The following is a 24,082-nucleotide window of genomic DNA, read 5'->3' as shown; positions in this document are numbered from 1 at the left end:
GCTTTGCTTTATTGCACTTCACAGATATGGCACTTTTTACAAATTGAAGGTTTGTGTTGAGCAAGTCTATCTGTGCCATTTTTCCAATAGCATTTGCTCACTTCGTGTCTCTGTGTCACATTTTGGTAATACTTGCAATATTTCAAATCCTATGACTTGCTAAAGGCTCAAATGATAGTTAGCATTTTTTAGCAATAAAGTATTTTTAAATTAAGGTGTGTATATTTTTTTAGACACAGTGCTATCGCACACTTAATAGACTACAGTATAGTGTAAACATAACTTCTATATGGGCTGGGAAACCAAAAAATTTATGACTTGCAATATTCCACCACTTTACTGTGGTGGTCTGGAATCAAACCCGCAGTATCTCCAAGGTATGCCTGTATTAGGAATGAAAAGAGAGACATGACTTTAACAATAAATGACATAATTTGAACAGCTTTATATGCCAATAAATTAGAAAATTTAGATGAATTAGACAAATAGAAAAAAAAACCTTCTCACACTATTTCATGAAGAAGTAGAAAACCTGAATAGTCCTATAATCATTTAAGAAATTATATCAGTGGTTAAAATTTTTCCCAGAAAGAAAATTCTAGGTCTGTAAGTCTTTGTTAGCTAGTCCTTCATTCAAAGATAAATTATTTCACTTTTATACAAATCCTTCTGGAGCATGAAAAAAGAGGAAGCATTCCTAATTAATTTTGAGTTACCGGGGTAGCCTGAGAATAGCAAGAGAAAGGAAAATTGAAGCCCATACATGAACATTAATACAAAATGTCTAAACAAAATGTTAGCAAGAATGATAATAAATCATGACCCAATTCAGCTTATTCCAGAGAGGCAGAATTGGTTTAATGTAAGAAATTAAATGCATACAATTAGATGGAGTTAAAAATTCAATTACTATGCCTTACCATTTAATAGCTTAAAGGGTACCTCTTTAGCCTGATAGAAGTATCTATATTTTAAATAAACAAAAAACTGCCAGAGAAGCAAAATACTGAAATTAACAAATATTGACTAGGATAATGATTATGAGAGTGTAAATTGGAATAATTACTTTAGAAAACTCAACTTCAACAACATTGAAAATGCACATACCCACCAGTTTTACTTCTAGGTATACATTGTAGAGAAATTCTTGTATGGACACCAGGATACATACACTCAAAGGTTTATAGCAGCATTATTCATGATAGTAAACTAGAAACCATCCAATGTCAGTCAGTAGAAGAATGGATAAATAACTTAATGAGTTACTATTCAGCAGTGAAAATATACAGCTACTGCTATATCCCCCCTTGGGTGAATCTTACAAACCATAATTTGTATCTAAAGAAGTGAATCACACAAAAGGACAAATATTGTATTATCCTACTTATAGGAAATATCTAGAGTAGTCAAACTCATAAAGACAAAAAGTAGGATGGTGATTGATAGGGGCTGGGTTGGGGGCAGAAGGGGAGTTAATGTGTAATGGATACAGAGTTTTGGTTTGGGATGATGAAAAAGTTCTGGAGTTGGGTGGAGGTTATGGTTGTACAACAATGTAAATGTACTTAATGCCACTGACCTGCACACTAAAAAATGGTTAAAATGGTATATTTTATGTTATGTATATTTTATGACAATAAATAAGTAAATTACAATTGTATACATAAAGTATAATTGGATTTATGAAAAAATTCAAAGGTAAGAAAACTATTGTTTAGGAATATATACATATGTAATAAAACTTTAAAGCAAAACAAGAAGAACATTACAAATATCAGTGATTATCTCTAGGAGTAATTTTTTTGGTAAGTCAATATAATTTTTGGCATATGTTGTGGAAAGAATTCAAAGAACTGCACGATACAGCTGTAACAAACCTATTCCCATCGGCTTTTTAATATAAACCAAATTTCTCATTTCTTATAGCTATAAAAATTAAAATAGAATCTGTCTGAATCCTTGTTTCATTCAGCAATAGCTAACATTTATCCTTGGATCATGAACTAACCAGGAAAACGAAAAAACCCGACAATCTCATCAAAAGGCGCATATCTACTAAAATTTTACTTTTTATGTTTTAATATTTACCTATCAAAATTTGTAATATAAAATGTTGCTTTGTTCAATTGTGTACCAAAAATAATTATAAAATTAACTCAATCCAGAGCAAAATTTGTATTGCTTAGAAACTTAGAGTCAAGGAAATTAAAATTTTCATACATATTTTTATAACATAAATATGATAGGAAGATCAACAAAAGTTGTTCAAGTGTATTACACTAGGATAAGATTCTGTGGGGGAAGTGGAATGGAAATATGAATTCAAAGAGAAAAGGATTAAAATTTTTATTAAAGAAAAGCTTGTTCATATTTTTTTATTTGATATTGGCCGTCAAATCACTATAGTATGTATCGATAGATCCATTGGATATATTTTAAATAGTGATGGATATATTTAAAGGAGTGATGTAAAAGTTTTCTTTTATATATGATATACTAGAAAGTACAACATTTGAAGTTATTTAAACTTGTGGTAAAAAGTTTTCAATGTCAACTTAAAAATGTGTGAAGGGGGTACATAGCTTTTCAAAATCCTTTTAGGGACTATATGAACAAATAATTTTTAAAGTTACTAATCAACTACATCTGAGGAGGAGAAACCAGAGAAGAAGTCTAAGAAGGAGGGAAGAAGCAAATTCAGATAGTACCAACCTGAAGGCCTAATGAAGAAAATATTTCAAGATGGAAGAAGAAAACTTCGTCAAATAATGATAACAGATGAGTAAAATGAGGGCCGAAAATTGGCCATTGTCATTGGAAACATGGCCATCTTAAGGTTCCATGACAAGAGAGGTTTCAATGGAACAATAAAAATGAAAGCCTGATTAGAATGGGGCATGCAGAAAATGGGGACGTGAAAGCAGTGGGCAACTCCCTTTAGGCAGTCTAATATAAAGGGTAACAGCATTGGAGCAAAAGAGGAAGAGGGATGTGAAATCCAGGGAGGGAGAGATCTATGAATAACTAGAGGTGTTAATTACAGGACCCAAGTCTTATATAGGCAATAAGGGATAGGATCTAGTGTACAAGTGGTGGATTCAGACTTAAATAGCAGAAGGTACATCCAGTTCATCCAGTGTAACAGGAAGGAAGGAAGACAAAGATAGAGGTAGATTAAAAGATCTGGTGTGTAAAGGAGCTTATTCTTAAAAGTTTCTAGTGATGTAAGAGGTAAAGTCAACAGTTGAGAGTAGGAAAGAGGAGAGGATTTTGGAAGAGTGAAGAGAATGAAATAACAATAAGAATACTGTATGGTGCTTAGAGCCTGTTTAAAATGTGTGCTCACAAATTTGAGCTCATGTACTTCTCTCTGGCAAGGTTCAGCTGCTCCTATTGCTAGCTCAGAATAAGTGGAGAGTTGGGTTTAACTAGAACTAGGAATTTGCCGGCTGAGCTTCTCAGAGGGAGAGGAAAATAGGGAAGGCAGAGATATATAAGTTAGTGATTATGTGATGAACTGTGAAATCTAACCAGGGTAAGGAAGAAGTGACAGTATGCGGGGGTTGATGAATGGTGAAAAAGTGATAGGGCTAATGGATTAGAGACTCCAATGGAGCATCCTGCAGTAGGTAAGCCAAAAAGCAGGTGGTCATCCAAGAGTCTGTGTATCCCTAGGATTAACCACTCAGTTGATTCCTAAATTTAGGTGGTGCACTTCTCTTTCCATACTCTCCCCTAGGGAAAATGGAGGGGAGGCGGTCATCACCAAGATAGTCCTCAAATCTGTATTCTGTAGCCCTGATCTCTTTGCTACATCTCAGTTCTTCAGTTTCAAAGCCTGCAAGCATTGCCTGGATGCTCCAGCAGCACTTCATACTAATTAAATTTCTCTAAACAGTTTCTCTTTCAAGTTTGCATCTTCGGGACTACTATTCTTCTTTTTTGATTCTTCTCTGACTCCTTCCTCTCCATGACTCCAGTTTTAATCATTATCAAATAAGTTAACTTATAAAATATTTATTGGATCCATTCCCCATCAGCATTTCCATTGTCATGACTTTATTAATTATTGTTAATAGTAGCCAAAATGTATCATCTTTACAATCATTTTTTCCCCTAACACCAGGTTTGTTTTCCAGATAATAGCCACAGACCTGGAAAACTTTTAGGGGGTTTCCAATTCTTTTAGCATAATGTCCAATCTCTACAGCATAGGCTCCAACCTTCTTTTCCATTCTTATGTCCATCATTACCTCTTCTTGGGGTTTTCCTAGGGCCTATCCAGTGCTCTCCCAACTCCATATCTTATGCCTGCCTTTCCCTCTTCTTGGAGTATCTTCCTCTCATATCTGAATGTTAAAATCTTTTGGGCACAAACTTAAATATTAGATACTCTATAAAAATTTTACTTGATCCCAGCTGTTGAAAACAATTTGGCCTTACTCCACACTTGCAAAATAACTCTATATCTGTTAGTCATAAAAATATCTTTAATTTTTATAGACATGTAGCTGTGTTAAAGATGTTTTTACATATATTTTATTTTAATCCTTACAAAAATGAAATGAGGTTTTATTTAGCACCACTTTAAAGATGTGAAAACTGAGAATGAGAGAATTAAATTGTATATACTTGTCACTGTCACTCTTGCCTTTGAATAATTTATATGTTAATTTTCCTACTTGTTTCCATACTTGTAGTCCTCAAGGCACTGAGTCAAGGCTTTGCACTTAATAGGCAGTCTTATTTGAATGAGTAGAAGACTGGATTCATGAAAGTAAAAGTGTTTTTCATAATTGCTAGTTGAGGGATATGTGTTTTTAAGTAATTTGAGTACATGTGAATAAGCTTTTTAAAAATTGTGGCCTTTATTAAGTCTGGCAGTAAGAAAAAGAGAATCACCAAAGCTGACCGGTTGAAGCAGCTACAAGAGGAGGAGGAGAAACGACAAAAGGAGGAAGGTATAAAACACACAGTGATAACTATTGTCATATGCAGGTAATACTAACAATAGGTTTGTATTTCTGTCATCCAGTCAATACTTTTTAAAAACAGTTTTCAAAATTTTTAATTTTTTGAATTTAATCTGTTTTATAATAGCTATTTACTATTTAAAGGGTACCCAGAAATTTCTGTTAGTACACGCCAATCATTTTCAGGTATATCTTGAAGGAGAGTTGCCAGTTAAAATACAGGATGCCCAGTTAAATTGAATTTCAGATAAACAGTGGATAATTTGGGATAATTTGCCTCATGCAATGTTCAGGATATACTTGAACCAAAAAAAGAGTCCATTGTTTATCTGAAATTCAAATTCATCTGAGCATCCTATATTTTTATTTGCTAAATATGGCAACCCTATCTTAATTAAATTAAGTGTAAGACGTTTATACTTATTGATTAAATTAAGAGCATTGGTACTGATTGTGCAGTAAGAATTCTGAAACTCAAATTAAATATGGGGAATATACACTAGCAAGAAATATACAGAGCAGCCTAAGTTCTTATAGTTTAATAATATTTATTTGTCAAGTTTAAAGAGGACTTTCATTTGTTAAAGAATGTCCAGTAAAAATTAATGAAAATTTGGTCATTTAAAATAATAAAAAGTGACTTTAAAAATCTGAATAGTTTATAAAAATAGAACTACCATATGACCCAGCATTCCCACTACTGGGCATATACCATATGCCCAGAAAACCATAATTCAAAAAGAGTCATGTACCACAATCTTCATTGCAGCAGTATTTACAGTAGCCAAGACATGGAAGCAACCTAAGTGTTCATCGACAGATGAATGGATAAAGAAGATGTGGCACATATATACAATGGAATGTTACTCAGCCATAAAAAGAAACGAAATTGAGCTATTTGTAGTGAGGTGGATGGACCTAGAGTCTGTCATACAGAGTGAAGTAAGTCAGAAAGAGAAAACAAATACCATATGCTAACACATGTATATGGAATCTAAAAAAAAAAAAAAAAAGGTTCTGATGAACCAAGCGACAGGACAGGAATAAAGACACAGACATAGAGAATGGACTTGAGGACACGGGGAGGGGGAAGGGTAAGCTGGGACAAAGTGAGAGAGTAATATTGACATATATACACTACCAAATATAAAATAGACAGCTAGTGGGAAGCAGCTGCATAGCACAGGGAGATCAGCTCAGTGCTTTGTGATGACCTAGAGGGGTGGGATAGGGAGGGTGGGAGGGAGACACAAGAGGGAGGGGATATGGGGATATACATATGCATATAGCTGATTCACTTTGTTATACAGCAGAAACTAACAACATTGTAAAGCAATTATACTCCAATAAAGATGTTAAAAAAACAATCTGAATATTTCAGATGGTTGTAGCTTTTAGCATGAAGAATATCTGTTGATTCAGATTCAGGTTTTAAATGTCTGTTCTTAGTTTCCATGTTGATTTTTTAATGTATAATCATATAAATCTTTTTTAGGTGACTCATGATAATAATACAGTATCAGGATCTACATCTTGGGGAATGTTTTATTATATTGGGTTAAACTCATATTCTTCAACATATATTTCATATTTTGTTTTTTAATAGTGTAAGCAAGGGAAGATTAAGATAGTTACTTCTGATGATGTAGATGTCACAAGGTTATGGAAATCTTCTGAAGATTTTACCTCTCCTTAATTACCCATGATAGATTTGTCATTTTTCATTGATTAAAATCATTATTGGATTGCTATAAACTTTTTGGAGAAGAGAAATATCATTGTGATCCAGAAATTTTGAGAGTCATGTTACTTTTTTTTTTTTTAATTTATTTTTATTTATTTATTTTTGGCTGAGTTAGGTCTTCATTGCTGTGCGCAGGCTTTCTCTAGTTGCAGAGAGCGGGGGCTACTCTTCGTGGCAGTGCACAGGCTTTTCATTGAGGTGGCTTCTCTTGTTGCAGAGCACAGGCTCTAGGCACACAGGCTTCAGTAGTTGTGGCACGTGGGCTCAGTAGTTGTGCCTTGCGGGCTCTAGAGTGCAGGCTCAGTAGTTGTGGCGCACAGGCTTAGTTGCTCCGGGGCATGTGGAATCTTCCTGGACCAGGGCTTGAACCCGTGTCCCCTGTATTGGCAGGCGGATTCTTAACCACTGTGCCACCAGGGAAGTCCGAGAGTCATGTTACATTTTTGAAAGAAATCTAGCAGTTTTATTTCTACCACACAATAAAGGTTGTGACTTCTATCAAATATTCCATTACTGCATCTTAAATATTTGAAATAACTTTAAGGGCTTAAAAACAGACTAAAGATTTCTTTTGTTGTTGTTCTTTAGAGGAAGCCCGTGTGAAATATGAAAAAGAAGAAATGGAAAGACTTGACATACAACGAACTGAGAAAGAAAAATTGCGAAAACTTGAAGCAAAAGTAAATAAACATTAATGCTATTATTACTGAAGACAAACTATGTGGCTATCAGATCTGTTTGGCCATTTAACGTCATTCTCCCCCATAGCTACCAGTAATATTTAGGCCTATATGAACTGGTTTAATTCATTTGATCCTACCATAAAGTTATGGTTGGTAAATTATTACCCACATTTCACAAATCAGGAAATTGGGGAATAGAGAGATTAAGCAGCTAATAAATTTCAGAGCCAGGACTTAGACAGAAGTAGTCTTGCTTCAGAGCCCATGCTTGTAACCATTAAGTTATTATTCTCAATCTGTCGTATAGATAATTAAATAGGGACCAAAAAATGTTCAAATTCTACCTCTCCTTTTAAAATTTCACTTCTCTTTTTCACCAGAATTTTTCATTATTGGATCAGTAGTTCTGTGATATTTTAATCTCAGGACAAAACCTCATTACTATTAAAAAGTGAAGATCCCCAAGGAGTTTTTGTTTATGTTTATCAATATTTACTATATTAGAAATTAAAACAAAAACTTAAAAACATCTATTATATTAATAGAGATTAAACATTGTTAAACATAAACATGAATAAAAAGTAAATACATTAACATTTAAAAAACAATTACAGTATATATATATATTTATTGAAGTATAATTGACATTTTAAATTATATTGGTTTTAGGTGTACAAAATAATGATTCGATAGTTGTATATATTGTGAAATGATCCCACAATAAGTCTAGTTAACATCCATCACCACATATATATATATATATATATATATTTTTTTTTTTTTGACGTGGCCCATTTTTAAAGGCTTTATTGAATCTGTTACAATATTGCTTCTGTTTTATGTTTTGGTTTTTTGGCCAAGAGGTATGTGGGATCTTAGCTCCCTGACCAGTGATCGAACCCACACCCCCTGCATTGGAAGGCGAAGTCTTAACCACTGGACTGCCAGGGAAGTCCCTATATATTTTTAATTAGGGAAATAAGTGGCATTGTCTATATTTTTAAAATCTCTTTAATCCCTGACTTAACAGAAGACAACTGGATCTCATACCTACTTCATCATTCCATCTGTTACAATATGTTGTTCTGACTGAAGTATGTGAAGAAAATCTGGCATCACACAGATATGTAGTTGGAAAAAGGAGGAATGTTGTAAGAGCCTTTCAGATAATTGTGGATATTCTTCTTTGATACTATACTGAAACTAGATACGTGGTAGCACCTTAATGTGGAATCTGAAACCAAATCAACGAACTTTACATACTCTATTATACTAAAACCTTGATCTCTTCTTACACTTTGAGTAGATCTTGTTTCCACGCATGATTTTGCAACATAATGCACTGATTGCTTGGAAAAAATTGGTTCACTGAATTATTTGCTTCCAAATGTTGACATATTTTTATCATTCATTATCCAAAAAAAAAAAAAAAATCATATGCATTAGTATCATCTCCAGTCAAATCAGAAAAGTTTTTAAGGATTGGGAAACTGTCAGGCTCCCTGGTGGTGGATATAGGTTTTCTAAAATTCAAGTTTTTATTTGAAAGCTTGAATTTTATCACTGGCAACAAATACTTTGAGTTGTTTCCTGAAAGTGACATGCTCAATTCATTCATTTTTGACAGAATGTCTGACAGAATACTCAAATAGTTGCATAAATGTTTATTTCTGAAGATAGCATTGTCCTTTGTTATGTAGCAGAAGTGCTCTATGCATACTTCCCATTTTATCACACAGAATATTAAAAAGGCATATACTTAAGGTTTGACATCTAATAAAATTAATAAATTTCACTTCTTCATCAGGTCATTCTTATGTGAAACTGACTGCTATCACCCCTCTCCCCTGAAGAATATGACCACTAGTATAGCTTATGCCTTGATTTGCGCTAAGGCGCCAGCAGTTTTACACCATCTTGCAAATGTGTACACTGCAAAAAAAGCGAATAAAGTCTTAGTATTATTATTAAAATAGATTTGACCTCACAGATCCTGAAAAAGTTTGGGGGACCCACCAGGATTCTGCAGATCACACTTCGCACACCACTGTTTCAGATGAAAACTTTTGGAAATATCAGTTACATTTAAACTGATTGTAGTATTCATCTTGAAATTAAATACTTGTCAAGTAAATTTTAGGTGCTACTTATGAAACACAAAGCTGAAATTAAAGAAGAGATCAATGTATCTATCCCCATGAAACAGGATCTAGAAAGAAGAAATGAAGAGCTTGAAGAACTTTATTTATTAGAGGCATGTTTTCCTGAAGCAGAGAAATTGAAACGAGATAGTAGATTGCTTTCTCAGGTAAGACTGATTTTATTTATTTAGCTAATACTTTTGTACCACAAGAGGGAGTTATAATCCAATATCTGTTTAAATAACAAGAAACTTTAAATTTGTCTATAAAAAAATCTCTAATCTGACAAATATCTCTCACATTGCTTGTAGCAAAGTAAATTCATATAGCTCTGTAGAAATCTATTTGTCAGTAATAAGATCCTTGAAATTTTTATATCCTTTTACTCTGATTTAATTTGGGACAATCTATACTGAGGAAATTATCCTAAATTAAAATATAAAAAGTTTGAGCCTAAGGCAATCTAGTGTTGCTGAAAACAGTGTAACTTTGGAAACAATGTAGATGATTATCAGGATAAAAAGGAAAAACTGTAATAATATGGCAAAAGATTATAGTATAATTTAAAACAAAAAAATTGTAAGTACAATATGATTACAAATGTAGAATTTGCATAGACTACAAAATGAATGGAAGGACTAATACTAAAATGACAGTGGCAGTTAACAATTAGTAGCCATTTGAGAAGTAGAAATTAGCTCAAGTGTTGGCTTTTGTACATACAGGAGCTATATGATTAGAGAGGAAAGCAAAACAAAACCAACTCGTAAATACTTTTTTAAAAATAAAAGTATGACAGTAAATAGAACTTCTATTTATTTGAAATATTGAGGCTTTTAAATTATTTTGATGAAGAGGAATTTGGTTATTTTAGAGATATCTCAAGTAACTAAAGTCATAATATGTTTTTTGCCTAATATGGAAAACAAGGTTATAAGCTTCAAAAAAGAAGTAATTTAATCTTTGGTTGAATTTTCATCAGTGTGAACCTTCAAACATTTTTATTCCGCAGTGGAAACACTACATTCAATGTGATGGCAGTCCTGATCCTTCAATATCCCAAGAAATTAATACTTTTATTAGCTTGTGGAAAGAGGAAACCAATGAGACTTTTGAGGCAGTGACTGCGAAGAGTAAACTAGTGCTAAATGTAAGTATTTAAGTATTATTCTGTAATTTTAAATTATGTAAATTACAATTGTCTATATTGACTCTAAAAATAGAAATAAATTAAATAAAGTATTTTTCAGTTAATAACACTACTACTTCCTTGGCTGTGGAGAAACATATTTGCTCATCTTTTTGTTTTCTTTTTTATTTTTGGCACTCCTAAAAACCTCTTGCCACCTTAGGTAAGATCAGCCTAACATAAATTTGAAACAGTAACTGTATGTATATCTAATTCAAGAAAAAATCAAGTTGCATCCATTTATGTAGATAGCTCGAGTGCAAAAATGTATGGTTTTATCCTCAGCCAGAATTGTGCACCATTCAGTGATTCACTACACGTTTTTTTTAATGTTAACTATGAGCCAGGCACCTCTTTTAAGCACTGGAAGTACAAAGATGAATAAGAATATCCTACCTTCTGTTTCTGCAAATAGGATGGATAGGCTAACCTGAGGAGCTACCACATTACCAATGCACTTAAAAATGCTAGGAAAAAAAATTTAACGACATTTAAATCCATTGCCTAGCTCAAAAGAAGGCAAAGGAGAATCTTGGAGGCCATAAAACAATTCAGAAAAGTGGGCAAGTCTCAAAGTCAGTGGCCTCCCAGAGAGTGTCTATTTGTTAACCCCTGGTGGCTTAGCACTGGTTTAAAGGGCAATCAGGAGGCAAAGCCTAGGGTACAAGGAAGGTAGCAAGTTGGATCAGAGACACTTTTATGGCTGGGAACCTCAAAATGGTAATGTGGATAAATAGGGGAAAACCTACTTTGCAAAGGGAGATGTTAAGAGCTTGATTGGCTCAACGTTTAGCTTAATGAAGGGAAAACAAAAATGTCTCTACTGAGAATTCTTAATAATGAGTGAGTCAGGAGTTAGACTGAAGAATTTATCAGAATACAGCACAGAGAGATAAAGAGATGAAAAATATCAAAGAGTAGTTAACAGACATGTATGATGGAGCAAAAAGGACTAAATGTATATTGATAAGGAGTACCAGAAGGAGACAGAGAGACATAGAAGAATGAGGGAGACAATATTCAAAGAGATAGTGGCTGACGATTTTCCAGAATCCTCAGAAACCCAGCAAATCCCAAGTTAGGATACAAAGAAAGGAATCCACACTTAGACACACCTACATAATATTAGAAACTAGAAGGAATTCACTCCTCTTGGTCCTTTTATCCTCTAATGCTTGTTGTTTCCATTTCTGCCATGTTGTGCTTCTTGTCACTGTGGTTTACTTCTCCATGTTGCTATAAAATGGAATAACTCCAGACTGTTACGGTCATAACATGCTCGCCTAATTTAATCTGGAAAACAAGCTTATGAGATTCATTTTACATATGAAGAAACGGGTTGTGACTTGCTTACGGTCCCCTATGAGACCTTAGATGGGCATTACTCTGACTTTCCAAAGACTCCAAAGAGCCTTCCATGAAGTGTTTGGATGCTAATGGATTCATCATACAGTATTCTTGCCATTGCATATTCTCTCTCCCAGGGAAGCTGCCATAGCGTGATGCTGGTCCAGGAATCTGCTGCTCTTTGATTAGCAGGAAGGCAGCAGGAAGTAGTACTAAAGTTCACCAGTGATGAGCTGGATGTGACACCTTCCTGTTATGAATGTGGGATACAGAAGCAGAAGTAATGAATAGTAGGGAAGATGAGAAAAGGATAAGTGAAACAAAACAGGAGCTAGATGAGGAGAGTAATCAATAATAATAGGAAACTAAAGCAGGAAGCCACAGGACTAACAGAAAGAATTGGATAGCAGTGATCGCATGGTAAACACCAAGTTCCAAATTAATTTATTTGACAAACTCTTATATAATATTTACTATGCCAGGCTTTCTCAGCCTGGTTCAGTTTATTCATGTTGTTGCTGAATTCCCCCAGTAACCCTGTGAGGTATGCACCGTTATCCCCATTTTACAAACAAAGAAGGCGAGGCACAGAGATGTTAAATAACTTGCCCCAAATCACACCACTGGTAAGAGGTGGCAAGGCTGGAAGCCCAGCTTTCTGGCTTGAGCCCATATTACCCAGCTATCTCTCTTAATTTAGAAATTTTCTGTATGTTATCTATGTCAGTGTTCAAAATTAAACTTTGCTATTTATTAGTTGTTCCTTGATCATGCTGTACCTTAATTTCTCCCAACACTCTAAATATCTCTCCACTTTCTTCCTGCTTGTGTGATTTCTGAGAAGTTGGATATAATTCTTAACTTTGTTCCTCTAAAGGTAAGGTGTTTTTTTCCCTTTGGCTGCTGTCAGGAGTTTTTCTTTGTCTCTGATTTTCTGTATTTTGAAAATGGGTTTTTTTTTTGGCATTTATCTTGCTTGGTGTTCTCTGAGCTTCCTGGATCTGTGGTTTGGTGTCTGACATTAGTTTGGGGGAAATTCTCAGTCATTATTATTTCAAATATTTCTTCTGTTCCTTTCTCTTTCTTTTCCTTCTGGTATTTCCATTATGTGTGTGCTTCCTTTTTTTTGTAGTTGTCCCAAGGTCCTTGGATATTCTGTTCTGTTTTTTTAAGTCCTTGTTCTCTTTGCTTTTTGGTCTTTTGAGGATTCTATTGATAAATCCTCTTGCTCAGAGATTCCTTCCTCAGCTGTGTCCAGTTAAGGAGTAAGTCTTTCAAAGACATTCTTCATTTCTGTTGCAGTGTTTACGATCTCTAGCATTTCTTTTTGGTTCTTTCTTAGGATTTCCATCTCTCTGCTTTACATCGCCCATCTATTCTTGCATGCTGAATACTTTATCCATTAGAGCCCTTAGCATATTAAAAACAGGTGTTTTAAATTCCTGGTTTGATCATTATAATATCCTGCCATGTCTGGTTCTGATGTTTGCTCTGTCTCTTCAAATTGTGGTTTTTACCTTTTGGTATACCTTTTAATTTTTTCTTGATAGCCAGACTTGATGTACTGGGTAAAAAGAACTGCTGTAAATAAGCCTTTAATAATGTGGTGGTGAGGTAGGTTGGGGGAGGGGAAGACTTCTATAGTCTTGTGATTAGGTCTCAGTCTTTAAGTAAGCTTATGCCTCTGGACGGTGAACTTCACAAGCGTTTTTACTTTTTCTTATCCCCTCTTAGGTGAGAGGGAATGGCTAGAGCCAGCTGGAGTTGGGTATTTCCTTTCCCCCAGGTGAGTTCGGCTCTGATAAAATTCCAGCAGGTTAGGCTCCAGTTAATTAATTTCCCCTGAGATCAAGCCTTGTTAAGAACAGAGTGCTCAGGCGTATTTCAAAATGCTTCCTTTCCCCCTCCTCCTGCCAGAAGCACGAGGGAATTTCTTTCCCCCATATTTATCGTGGGGACCTGGTTGAGCTCCTGCAGGTAAGTCTCACAATACTATGGGCTCTCATCCTCCCAAGACTTCATCCTCCGGGAGGTTTTTTTTTTTTTAATTTATTTTTATTTTTGGCTGCGTTGGGTCTTTGTTGCTGCGCACGGACTTTCTCTAGTTGCACTGAGCAGGGGCTACTCTTCGTTGTGGAGCGCAGGCTTCTCATTGCGGTGGCTTCTCTTGTTGCAGAGCATGGACTCTAGGCACATGGGCTTCAGCAGTTGTGGCATGCGGTCTCAGTAGTTGTGGCACATGGGCTCAGTAGTTGTGGTGCATGGGCTTAGTTGCTCTGTGGCATGTGGGATCTTCCCGGACCAGGGCTCGAACCCGTGTCCTTTGCATTGGCAGGCGGATTCTTAACCACTGCACCACCAGGGAAGCCCCCCTCTGGGAGTTTTTAACTCTCAGAGTTTTCCACCCTGAATTCCCAGCAATTCATTGTTTACAGTTCAGGTTTACAGACCTGGCACTGGTTCCTGCAGTGGTTTCTGCTCCTGACATTCTGCTCTGATAAACTGACTCCCTGTATTCACCTGTAGGTCTCTCCAATCTTGGGGACAGGGATTTGCTCTGTGTCCTCCCCTCTTTTATGGAACAAAGAATAGTGGTTGGTTATTCAGTCTGTTCAGCTTTTCACTTGTTAGGATTGAGTGGTGTCTTCCAAGCTCCTTACTGGTGGAACCAGGTTGCCTCAGTTTCCTCATCTATAATATAGGCACAATCAACAGTACCTACCTTATAGAGTTATGATGGGATGAAATGGATTAAAACATATAAAGCATTTAGAACAGTTCCTGGCAAATAGTAAGCATTCAGTAAATGTTAGTAATTCTCCTCCTCCTCCTCTTCCTCTTTCTCCTCACTCTCCTCCTCCTCATCATTTTGTTATTGTTTCTATTGTTCCACAGTCTTAAGTAGTGACAAGCTGTGCCTCCTCTATCAGCTCGCTAATGACAGCTCTGTTACACATAGTATAGAATTCTTATAGTGGAGCTTTTGGAGGAAATATTTTATTTTTCCAGGATCTTAAATAATAGAATAAATACAGAAAAGTATTTTTATATGTTTTACTGGTGATGTGTTCCTCAATTCAAAAGTGATAAAACGTCCCCCATTTCACTTTTTCTTTGTGTGTCAGATTACTTTAATCGTAAATTTTTACTTTATATTTTTACTTTTACTTATAGTTAATTGAGAAATTGAAGTTAATTTTATTGGAAACTCCATCATATGATTTGCAAGAGAAAAATATCATACAGTACCAAGGATCAATTCTAGAACTGCAGGAGCTCCTTCATCTTAAGTTTAACATAGCCACAGAAATACTTCTCAGAGTAAGTGTGATATTTTGCTTTATATGTTATTATTGACTTTTGTAAGAGTTAAGATTTTATATTATATAATTTTTAAAGTTCAGTGTCCTTTATTTTTTTTGAAGATTTAAAAGGTTATGGAAAAGTCAGTAGAACAACTTAAGGCACATGTATTTATCCAGATTTAACAACTGTGAATATTTTATTTTTAAAGAAATGAAACATTATCAGTGTAGCTAAAGTCTAGATTTTTTTTTCTTATACTTGCTAAAGTTTACCAGGACCATTATGAAAATAAATTCACAAAACCTTGTATGTTAGCTATACACTCTAGATAAATCAGTTGACACAAGATTACAATTACTGGTAGTCACTCTATTTTTCCCAAATGTCTTAGTACTAATGATAATATTCAAATAATTATAGAGCCATTGTTATACCTAAGAAAATTAATAATTCCATAATGTATTCCAATATCCAGTCCATATTTAAATTTTCCCTAATATTCCATGAATATCTTCTATAGCTGTTTTTGTTTTGTTTTGTTTTTTAAATCAGAAAACAGTGTAAGGTCACACCTTGCTTTTGGCTGTTTTCTCTCTTAGTTTCTTTTGGTCTAGAACACAATCACCTTTATAGGCTTGGTAGAATATGTTCTAATTATAAAAAGAACTGTAGGGCTTCCCTGGTGGCGCAGTGGTTGAGAGTCTGCCTGCTAATGCAGAGGACATGGGTTCAAGCCCCGGTCTGGGAAGATCCCACATGCCGCGGAGCAACTAGGCCCATGAGCCACAATTACTGAGCCTGCGTGTCTGGAGCCTGAGCTCCGCAACAAGAGAGGCCGCGACAGTGAGAGGCCCGCGCACCGCGATGAAGAGTGGCCCCCACTTGCCACAACTAGAGAAGGCCCTTGCACAGAAATGAAGACCCAACACAGCCAAAAATAAATAAATAAATTAAAAAAAAAAAAACTGTAAAGAAGGCTTATTGTTATTGTTAAGTTTATTCTTGGCAGTAATATTCATATTATAATTTTGCAGCTATTTTATCTATATTGTAAGAAAAAACCAGTAAGGAAATGTATTATAATTATTAGTAATCAAGATTTTTATTCTAAGAGAAAAAAGATATATAGAAGAAAAGAAGATTAGAAAAAAACACCGTAATGTTAAATTTGTAATGGAAGTATCAGTATGAACCAGATTTCTTTTTATTCCATAAAAAGGAACCAGGTCTAATTGTGGTAAATGGCTGATTCGAGTTTGGGGCAGGGAAAGTGAAAGATAAGATTGTTATTGAAAGATGAGTTTGAGTTATCTTGTGCTAGAAAACAAGTAAATACTCAAAGACTAATGGAGTCATAGCCAAAGAGAGAGGACTAAAAGAAGCTCCCACTGGTCAAGTTGGGGATAATTTGAATATCAGAAAGAATAATGACTATAATTGATTATAGCAGGCGTCCCCAACCCCCAGGCCGAGGACCGGTACTGGTCCATGGCCTGTTAGGAACGGGGCCGCACAGCAGGAGGTAAGTGGTGCGTGAGCGAGGGAAGCTTCATCTGCCGCTCCCCATTGCTTCCCATCGCTCACATTACCGCCTGAACCGTTCCCCCCCACCACCTCAGTACGTGGAGAAATTGTCTTCCACGAAACCAGTCCCTGGTGCCAACAAGGTTGGGGACCTCTGGATTATAGAACCTTGAATAAAATAAAAATTCATGAGTCTATAGTGACATTCCAAAATGGAAAGGAGAAAGTGGAGTGGCGGGTAGAGAGAACAGTTCTTTACAGAAGAATACCACCTGATGAATGTGGAAGGAATGATCAGTAAGATAATAACCATTTTTCAATCCCCAATGTAATAATTGATAAGGATCATCAATGGCTACCTCAATAAGTAGGCGAAAAGTTTGGGAACACATTATTCTCATAGTGCCAAAGTATTAGACCACAGATTACTTATTGACTAGGATAAATGTACTTTGCAAGGGGAGATAGGGGTAGTCACCACGTTAACTAAGTGATCAAGTCCACATTGTTAACAGTAGGACATCATATGCTTCCTGATAGGATGCAATGTGAGGAACACAACATTACCTATTGTGCCTTCTTGCCGAAAATTGTTCATCTAATCTGATTAAACCTACCTAGACCTAACTTCCAGTGTACAAAAAATAAAGGGAACAGAGGAGCAAGTTAAACCATGAGGAAACAGCTAGATAAATTCACAATGTGGAACAGTTCTACAAGGCAACTATCCTGGACACTTCAAAAAGTTAATGTCACAGAAAAAAAAAGTGTGGGAGAACAATCACTTTTATTTCTTTTTTTTTTCTTTTCTTTTTTTTCTTCTTTGGCCACACTGGCACAGCTTGCAGAATCTTAGTTCCCCCACCAGAGATCGAACCTGTGCCCCGTGAAATGGAAGTATAGAGTCCTAACCACTGGACCACCAGGGAATTCCCAGAACAATCACTTAAAAAAAAAAAAAGCAATAAATTCAACTCCCAGTACATTTAAATTTTTACATTATAGGAACCAAATACATATTGACTTATTTAAGCCCTTTGAAAAACTAATATCTTAAGCAATAGGCATCAAGCTATGTTAGTCTTTATAAAAGAATTCTTAAGAACATCCTTAAATTGTGTGTTTAATGTTGATTATCAAGTATTGGACTAGTAAAACACATGACTCATCTGGATATTTTGTTTTCTAAACTTGGCATGTTCAGAAATAGGCTACCTTTTGCAGTAGTATAATCTACATTTTAATAAGGTAAGGATAAAGAAGCATGTATATAGTTAAAATGAAAAGTCACAATAATGTTAAAATTGAAAAGGGTAACCTAAGAGTAATCCACAAGTGCTACCTGGGAATACAGGAGCAACTTCAATCCTTAGACACCGTAAGAGAAACTGAGTAGAAAATGGGGAGCATATTTAATTGAGTAAATATGTTTTTATCGTTTAGAGAATTTTTTAAAACAATTCTTTGTTATTTTGATTGAACCTTATTTTTACCCAAATTACTCTTTTATTTTTATTTTTTTTCAAGATTTCTTTTTTTATTATTATTTATTTTTTGGCTGCGTTGGGTCTTTGCTGCTCTGCGTGGACTTTCTCTAGTTGCGGCGAGCGGGGGCTACTCTTTGTTGCGGTGTGCGGGCTTCTCATGGCGGTGGCTTCTCTTGTTGAGGAACACCGGCTCTAGGCGCATGGGCTTCAGTAGTTGTGGCTCGCGAGCTCTAGAATGCAGGCTCAGTAGTTGTGGCGCACAGGCTTAGTTGCTCCTAGACATGTGGAATCTTCCCAGAACAGGGATCGAACCCGTGTCCCCTGCATTGGCAGGTGGATTCTTAACCACTGCACCACCAGGGAAGTCCCCAAATAACTCTTTTAATATTGAAGGGAATCCAACACCTAAGTGATGAAATAACTTATCTAAATTGCATAATTTATGAGACCTCTAATCTTAATAATGTTTTCTTTTTCTCTTACAGCAAGCTAGTACTTTAGCAGATCTGGACAGTGGAAACATGGAAAAAGTCATTCGAGATGAAAATGTTACTCTATATGTATGGGCAAACCTCAAGAAAAATCCAAGGTATTCCCATGGGTGATACTGTAGGTCTGAAGACATTATAGTCACATGACCAGGCAGATGCCTGTTGCATTGCAGCATGGCATACTTATAAAAACCCATGTTAGAAAGTCAGCCAACTGGGGTTTGACTCAGAGACCTGCCATTTATCTTAGGCAAGTTACTTAGCCTTGTTATGCCTCAGTATATCAACAGTAAAATGATGATTATATCACTTAACTTAATAGGATTGGGCTGAGGATTAAATGTTAACACATGTAAAGGTCATACATAGCATGGTGTCTAGCACAAATATACACTGACTAAATATCAGGGTCCTCCTCTTCTTTTCACCCACTTAACCTCCCTCCCCACCAAAAAGTAGAAGTGGTAGGTGCTTTCTACATGGCAATCTGAAACTTTTTAAAAATTTATCTTTTGTGAACTGTTAAAAATAATACTTTCAAAAAAGAATACTTTTCATATTTATTATTTTTTAGATAATTTAAGTGATGTTTCCCCGATTATTTTCAACAAAGTAATATCATTCTGAGGAATGATAGAGATAATGATAAATTCACAATCATTTGGTTGCTGCTTTATCTCAAACATTTCAAAATAATTGAGTTAGTATGACAGCAAGTTTTAGGAAAAAATGATCTGAATAAAAGTTAGGAGGCCTAGGTTCTGGTCCCAACTCTGAAAAGACTAGTCCTGTGACAGTGGAAAGTATTGGACTTTATTTCTGGTATTTAGTAAAAGTGAGGAACAAAGTATTTTCCAAGTTACATTTGCTACAAAATACTCTGTGGTTTAAATCAGAGTCAATATATTAATATAACCTTTTTCATTGTAAAATGTGTTATATCCAGAAGGATGAAGGAAATTAATCTATAATTTTAAAAGAAGAAAAGTAAAATGAATATCCCTGTATTAACTACCCAGGCTTAAGAAGAGAATTAGATGGTATCTTTTACTAAGATAAGGAATAGTGGAAGCAGAACAAGTTTTGTTTTACTTTGATGGTGATGGTGAGAGAGCAGGGGGTGGTCAGTATGATGAGCTCAGTGTCAGACTTGTTGAGTTTGAAGTACCTATGACACATCAAAGTGCAACTGTCTGAAAGCATTGAGAGAAATCTGAGTTGGAGACATATTTTGCAGAGTCATACAGATTGATAGTTCTTAACTTTTAGGGAGTCATAGACTCTTATGAACTTTATTACATATGCTCACACATATGTAAGGGCATTTTGGGACCTTTTAAAGTTCATTCAGGGATGCTTCTTCCCCTAGGAAACATAGAACTCATGTTAAACACTCCTGATAATATAAATAATAATTGAAGTCATAGAAATAATAATATCCAGAGAGAGTATGTAGAGGGAGAAGAAAGAAGGGCTCGGGATGGAGAGTCAAGTAACATCAACGTTTAAGGGATGCTTAGGAAGGAGACCATACAAAGGAAACAGAGAAGGAGCTGCCAGAGATGGAGGAGAAGAGTATGGAGTCATGGATCCCAAGAGAGAGTTTTGAGAAGGTAACATCAGCAACTGGATCCAAATGCTGCAAAGAAAGCAAGTATGGGTCAGGACTCAAAACTGTGGTGAAATTAAAGTGGAGAGAAATACTGCTTAGGTATAAATTTACAACAGACATAGAATTTTCTAGAGCCTCATCCTTTTTGTTAAATTAATTAACAGGTACAGAAGTATCAGATTCTCTGAGACACAAATTGGATTTGAAATTCCAAGGATATTAGCAACATCTGACATTGCTCTACGACTCCTACATACTCACTATGATCATGTCACGCCATTAGGCCCTGTTCCAACAGCACCACAAGAACACACGTCCACGGTAACTTACTTTGGCAAAGATGAAGTTAAGAGTGTAGAAGCAGCAGTCAGCAAAGATCTCCAAGAAGAGTATAATGAACAAGAAAATGAGTCTAACGCAGTTCATGAGGAAGAAACAAAAGTTGACGAACAAGGTGGTATTGAAGGACAAACGGTAAGACACTTATTTTTTTTAAATAAGAATTTAATTGCATTTTTTTTTATTTTAATTTTTTTGGCTGTGCTGTGCAGCATGTGGGATCTTAGTTCCCCAACCAGAGATCAAACCTGTGCCCTCTGCAGTGGAAGCGTGGAGTCCTAACCACTGGACTGCCAGGGAATTCCCTGAGACATTTTAAATGTATATTTTTTCTTCATGCAACAGGTGTTATAGATTCCCGTGATGCATTCTCAAGATTTTTTCCTAAACAACTAGAAACTGAAAGCTACTTTCTTGCCAATGGCTAAGTTTTGTGTGTTTGTGTTTTTTTCTTGCCTTCTATTCATAGTCACTATTCATAGTTGAGCCTGTTGCTTCTATATCCTAAAGTTGAGGACAGGAATTGCTAATTTTTATTTTAGGTTCACTCCCAAAAAGCTTTGAAGCAATTTAATTTGTGCATATTTATTATATTTCAAACTCACTTAAGGGAACTTGTGATAAATACTTTCACAAACTGAAGGATTATCTTACATTACTCTTACTTCCTCAGCTTTTGGTTTTGTAAGAAAGAATTATAGAAGTAAAAACTGATATTTTTTAAACTGTTGTACTCTCTTAAAATTTGACATCTTTAGATATAATAATATGTTAGTTGAGCAATTTAATAATCATATTCTGTTAGTTGGTTTCTGTTCTTTTTTTCTTTCTATTTCCAGGATTTTCAAGCTACTTACTTATTAAGGTAGAATAAATTGTCTCTTTAGAATTTATTAATACTTTCTCAGAACTGAGCAGCTTTTTGTTTGGCCATGGACAATTTGCATTTTAGGAAGGACCAGGTTTTCCTACAGGTACTTAAGATATGAAGTGTATTGGTTTATTGGTTTGTTTTCTTTAAACACAGGTGAGGGTTAAGAATTAAATTGAATACAAATTTGAAATCAGAATAAGGATTATTAGATATTCTAAGAACATATTTAATTGAAAAATTCCATTTGATTCCACCAGAATCAAAAATTATAATGATTCTGCAGCAATATAAAAAATGGATAAGACATGATGGTCAGTACAAAGAACAGTATTTAGTGTGTGATTACAATGATGAAAAAATTTAAAAGGCATAAGGGGAGGAGAGCCCAGAAACCTGTATATAGCTGATATTTCACAGAAGTGGGAAATAAGTGATTGGTTCTTCTTTAAAAATTTGTCACTTTTAAAGGAATGTTTTTTGAGCAATCTGGTAGCTTTTATAATGAAAAAATTCATTTTCCCTCTCAGGTAGCATGGTAGCATTACTAGAGTTCAACAGTATTTCCAGTTTTCTTCCCTTTCCTGGACAGGAAGGAAAGAATTACACTGCTCGCCCCCTTGAAATTAGGGGTGACCGTGTGACTTGCTTTAGCTAGTAAGATGTGAGTGGAAGTGACACACTGATTTCTAAGGGGGGGAAAATAAAGAATGAGTAAATGGGTGCTGGATGTTACATTATTTAAACGTGCAGTAGAAAATAAAATGAAGACCCATAAACTTACAATAAAATTTGGCAGGATTTTTGACTGAAAATTCATGAAAACAAAGAACAAATTAAAAACTATCAAAATTGTTGTATGAAAAGAGTATCTAAAAATGTTTGGTCTTGATCTGATAAAAATATTGAATAACTTCTGCTCCTCAAGTTCCTTGATCATATTTTATGAAAAACCCATCAACAGTTTACCTAAGAATTTGCCATTACTAATTTAAAAGTTATGAAACAGTAATTAGAAAACATATAATTTGAAATATTACTTGAATTTAGATGGCTAAAGCAATTCTTCCTTATGCATGTATGTCTCAGTTAAAGCAGCCTTATGCAGTAATGACTCATTATAGTTCTGTGTATAAAACTACCAAAAAATAGTTTTATATTAAATATATCAGCATATGAAATCACTATCGTATCAAACAGTGCAGTTATATATTTTTCTCCAGGTCCGTCATCTATTAGAGTAAGAAGTCATTTCCTTTACTCTCAGCTGGTGAGCTCAAAGTTACCAAGCTAAGCTTTCCTCAGTTAAATGGACCTTTCCAACGTGTTTGACTATATCTGTTTTTTTTTTCTATTATTCTTTAATGTTTTATTGAACCATTTCAATTTATAATGATGACTACAGGTATACCAATGCTAATGTTGATAATGCCACAAAAGTACGTCAAGGAAAAGCATTCTACTGAATGGTAATGCATATTTTATGGAATACTGAAGCTCTTCTCAAATAAGTAGCCTAGGAAACCCAGAGTAAAGATCAGACAATTAGTAATATAGCAGAAATAGTTTTACCCTATGAAACTTCACCACAGCCTGGGAAGCTTGGCTGAGAATTGTGTGAATGGTATATGGAGGAACCTGGCTGGCAGAACTTTGTTATCAGGGGATTGAAAAAGAGAAAATTGCCTAGCAGATGAGACTAAACTTAATTTAGTTAGCACCCCCCTATTTCCAGGAACCAGTCCTCTCATCACACCAAACAGGCATGTGTGTAGATGCTTATGCTTATGGATGTGTGCTCTCCCATCCTTCCAAAACCCCCACGGCATTCTGAAAAGTTAACGTGAGTAATGCTGAAGTAGGGATGATTTCCATAGAAGCAGAAGAATCCCATAGTACTGCCTAAGTGTACCGAGGCAGGTGGGAAAAGCCATCTCCTGTGCTGAAAGGATTGTTGGGGCAGGGGGGAGGCAGTGGCAGTAAACTGCAGAGAGTGAAGAATCAATCCCCCACCTCAGAACCACTTGCCCTGCTAAGCTGGGGAGGAAAGGAAAGAGAGCTGATGGAAACAATTGTCAGCTGGGCCTCCATTTGTCACTAATTTTGAACAGAGCACGTTTTGTAAATGTGAGTAGGCTTCAGGGAGCAAAAATCAGTGGAGGGACTTCCCTGGCGGTCCAGTGGTTAGGACTCTGTGCTCCCATTGCAGGGGCCATGGGTTCCATCCCTGGTTGGGGAGCTAAGATCCCTCAAGCGGAGTGGCAAAAAAAAAAAAAAAAAAAAGTTGGATTTATAGAGTCAGCAGCTCAAAAGAAGGGGATAAAGATAATTTGGTGGAACTTATGGGGAAAAAAAGTAAAATAAATGGTGGAAAG

At 35.5% G+C, this 24,082-nt stretch overlaps 1 protein-coding gene across 5 annotated transcripts in view; it reads left to right on the top strand.

Annotated features, from left to right (window-relative positions):
• DNAI7 (dynein axonemal intermediate chain 7) overlaps window positions 1–24,082 on the top strand; it is a 74,346-nt gene that overhangs the window by 11,586 nt on the left and 38,678 nt on the right. For 3 of the 5 annotated variants that reach the window (XM_082352159.1, XM_082352160.1, XM_082352161.1), the window contains 7 exons: window positions 4,877–4,961; window positions 7,306–7,397; window positions 9,607–9,708; window positions 10,554–10,691; window positions 15,252–15,398; window positions 18,880–18,983; window positions 20,662–20,971. In XM_082352159.1, coding sequence (XP_082208285.1) covers window positions 4,877–4,961; window positions 7,306–7,397; window positions 9,607–9,708; window positions 10,554–10,691; window positions 15,252–15,398; window positions 18,880–18,983; window positions 20,662–20,971 — 978 coding nt within the window. Of the gene's footprint in view, window positions 1–4,784; window positions 4,999–7,305; window positions 7,398–9,606; window positions 9,709–10,553; window positions 10,692–13,811; window positions 13,864–15,251; window positions 15,399–18,879; window positions 18,984–20,661; window positions 20,972–24,082 lie in introns of those variants that run through there. The other 2 variants (XM_082352162.1, XM_082352163.1) reach the window with 2 other exon arrangements.

Source organism: Balaenoptera borealis (assembly GCF_965194805.1).
Source record: "Balaenoptera borealis genome assembly, chromosome: 13".
In the NCBI taxonomy this organism is placed as follows: Eukaryota; Metazoa; Chordata; class Mammalia; order Artiodactyla; family Balaenopteridae; genus Balaenoptera; species Balaenoptera borealis.
This window is presented reverse-complemented; position numbering and strand designations above follow the sequence as displayed.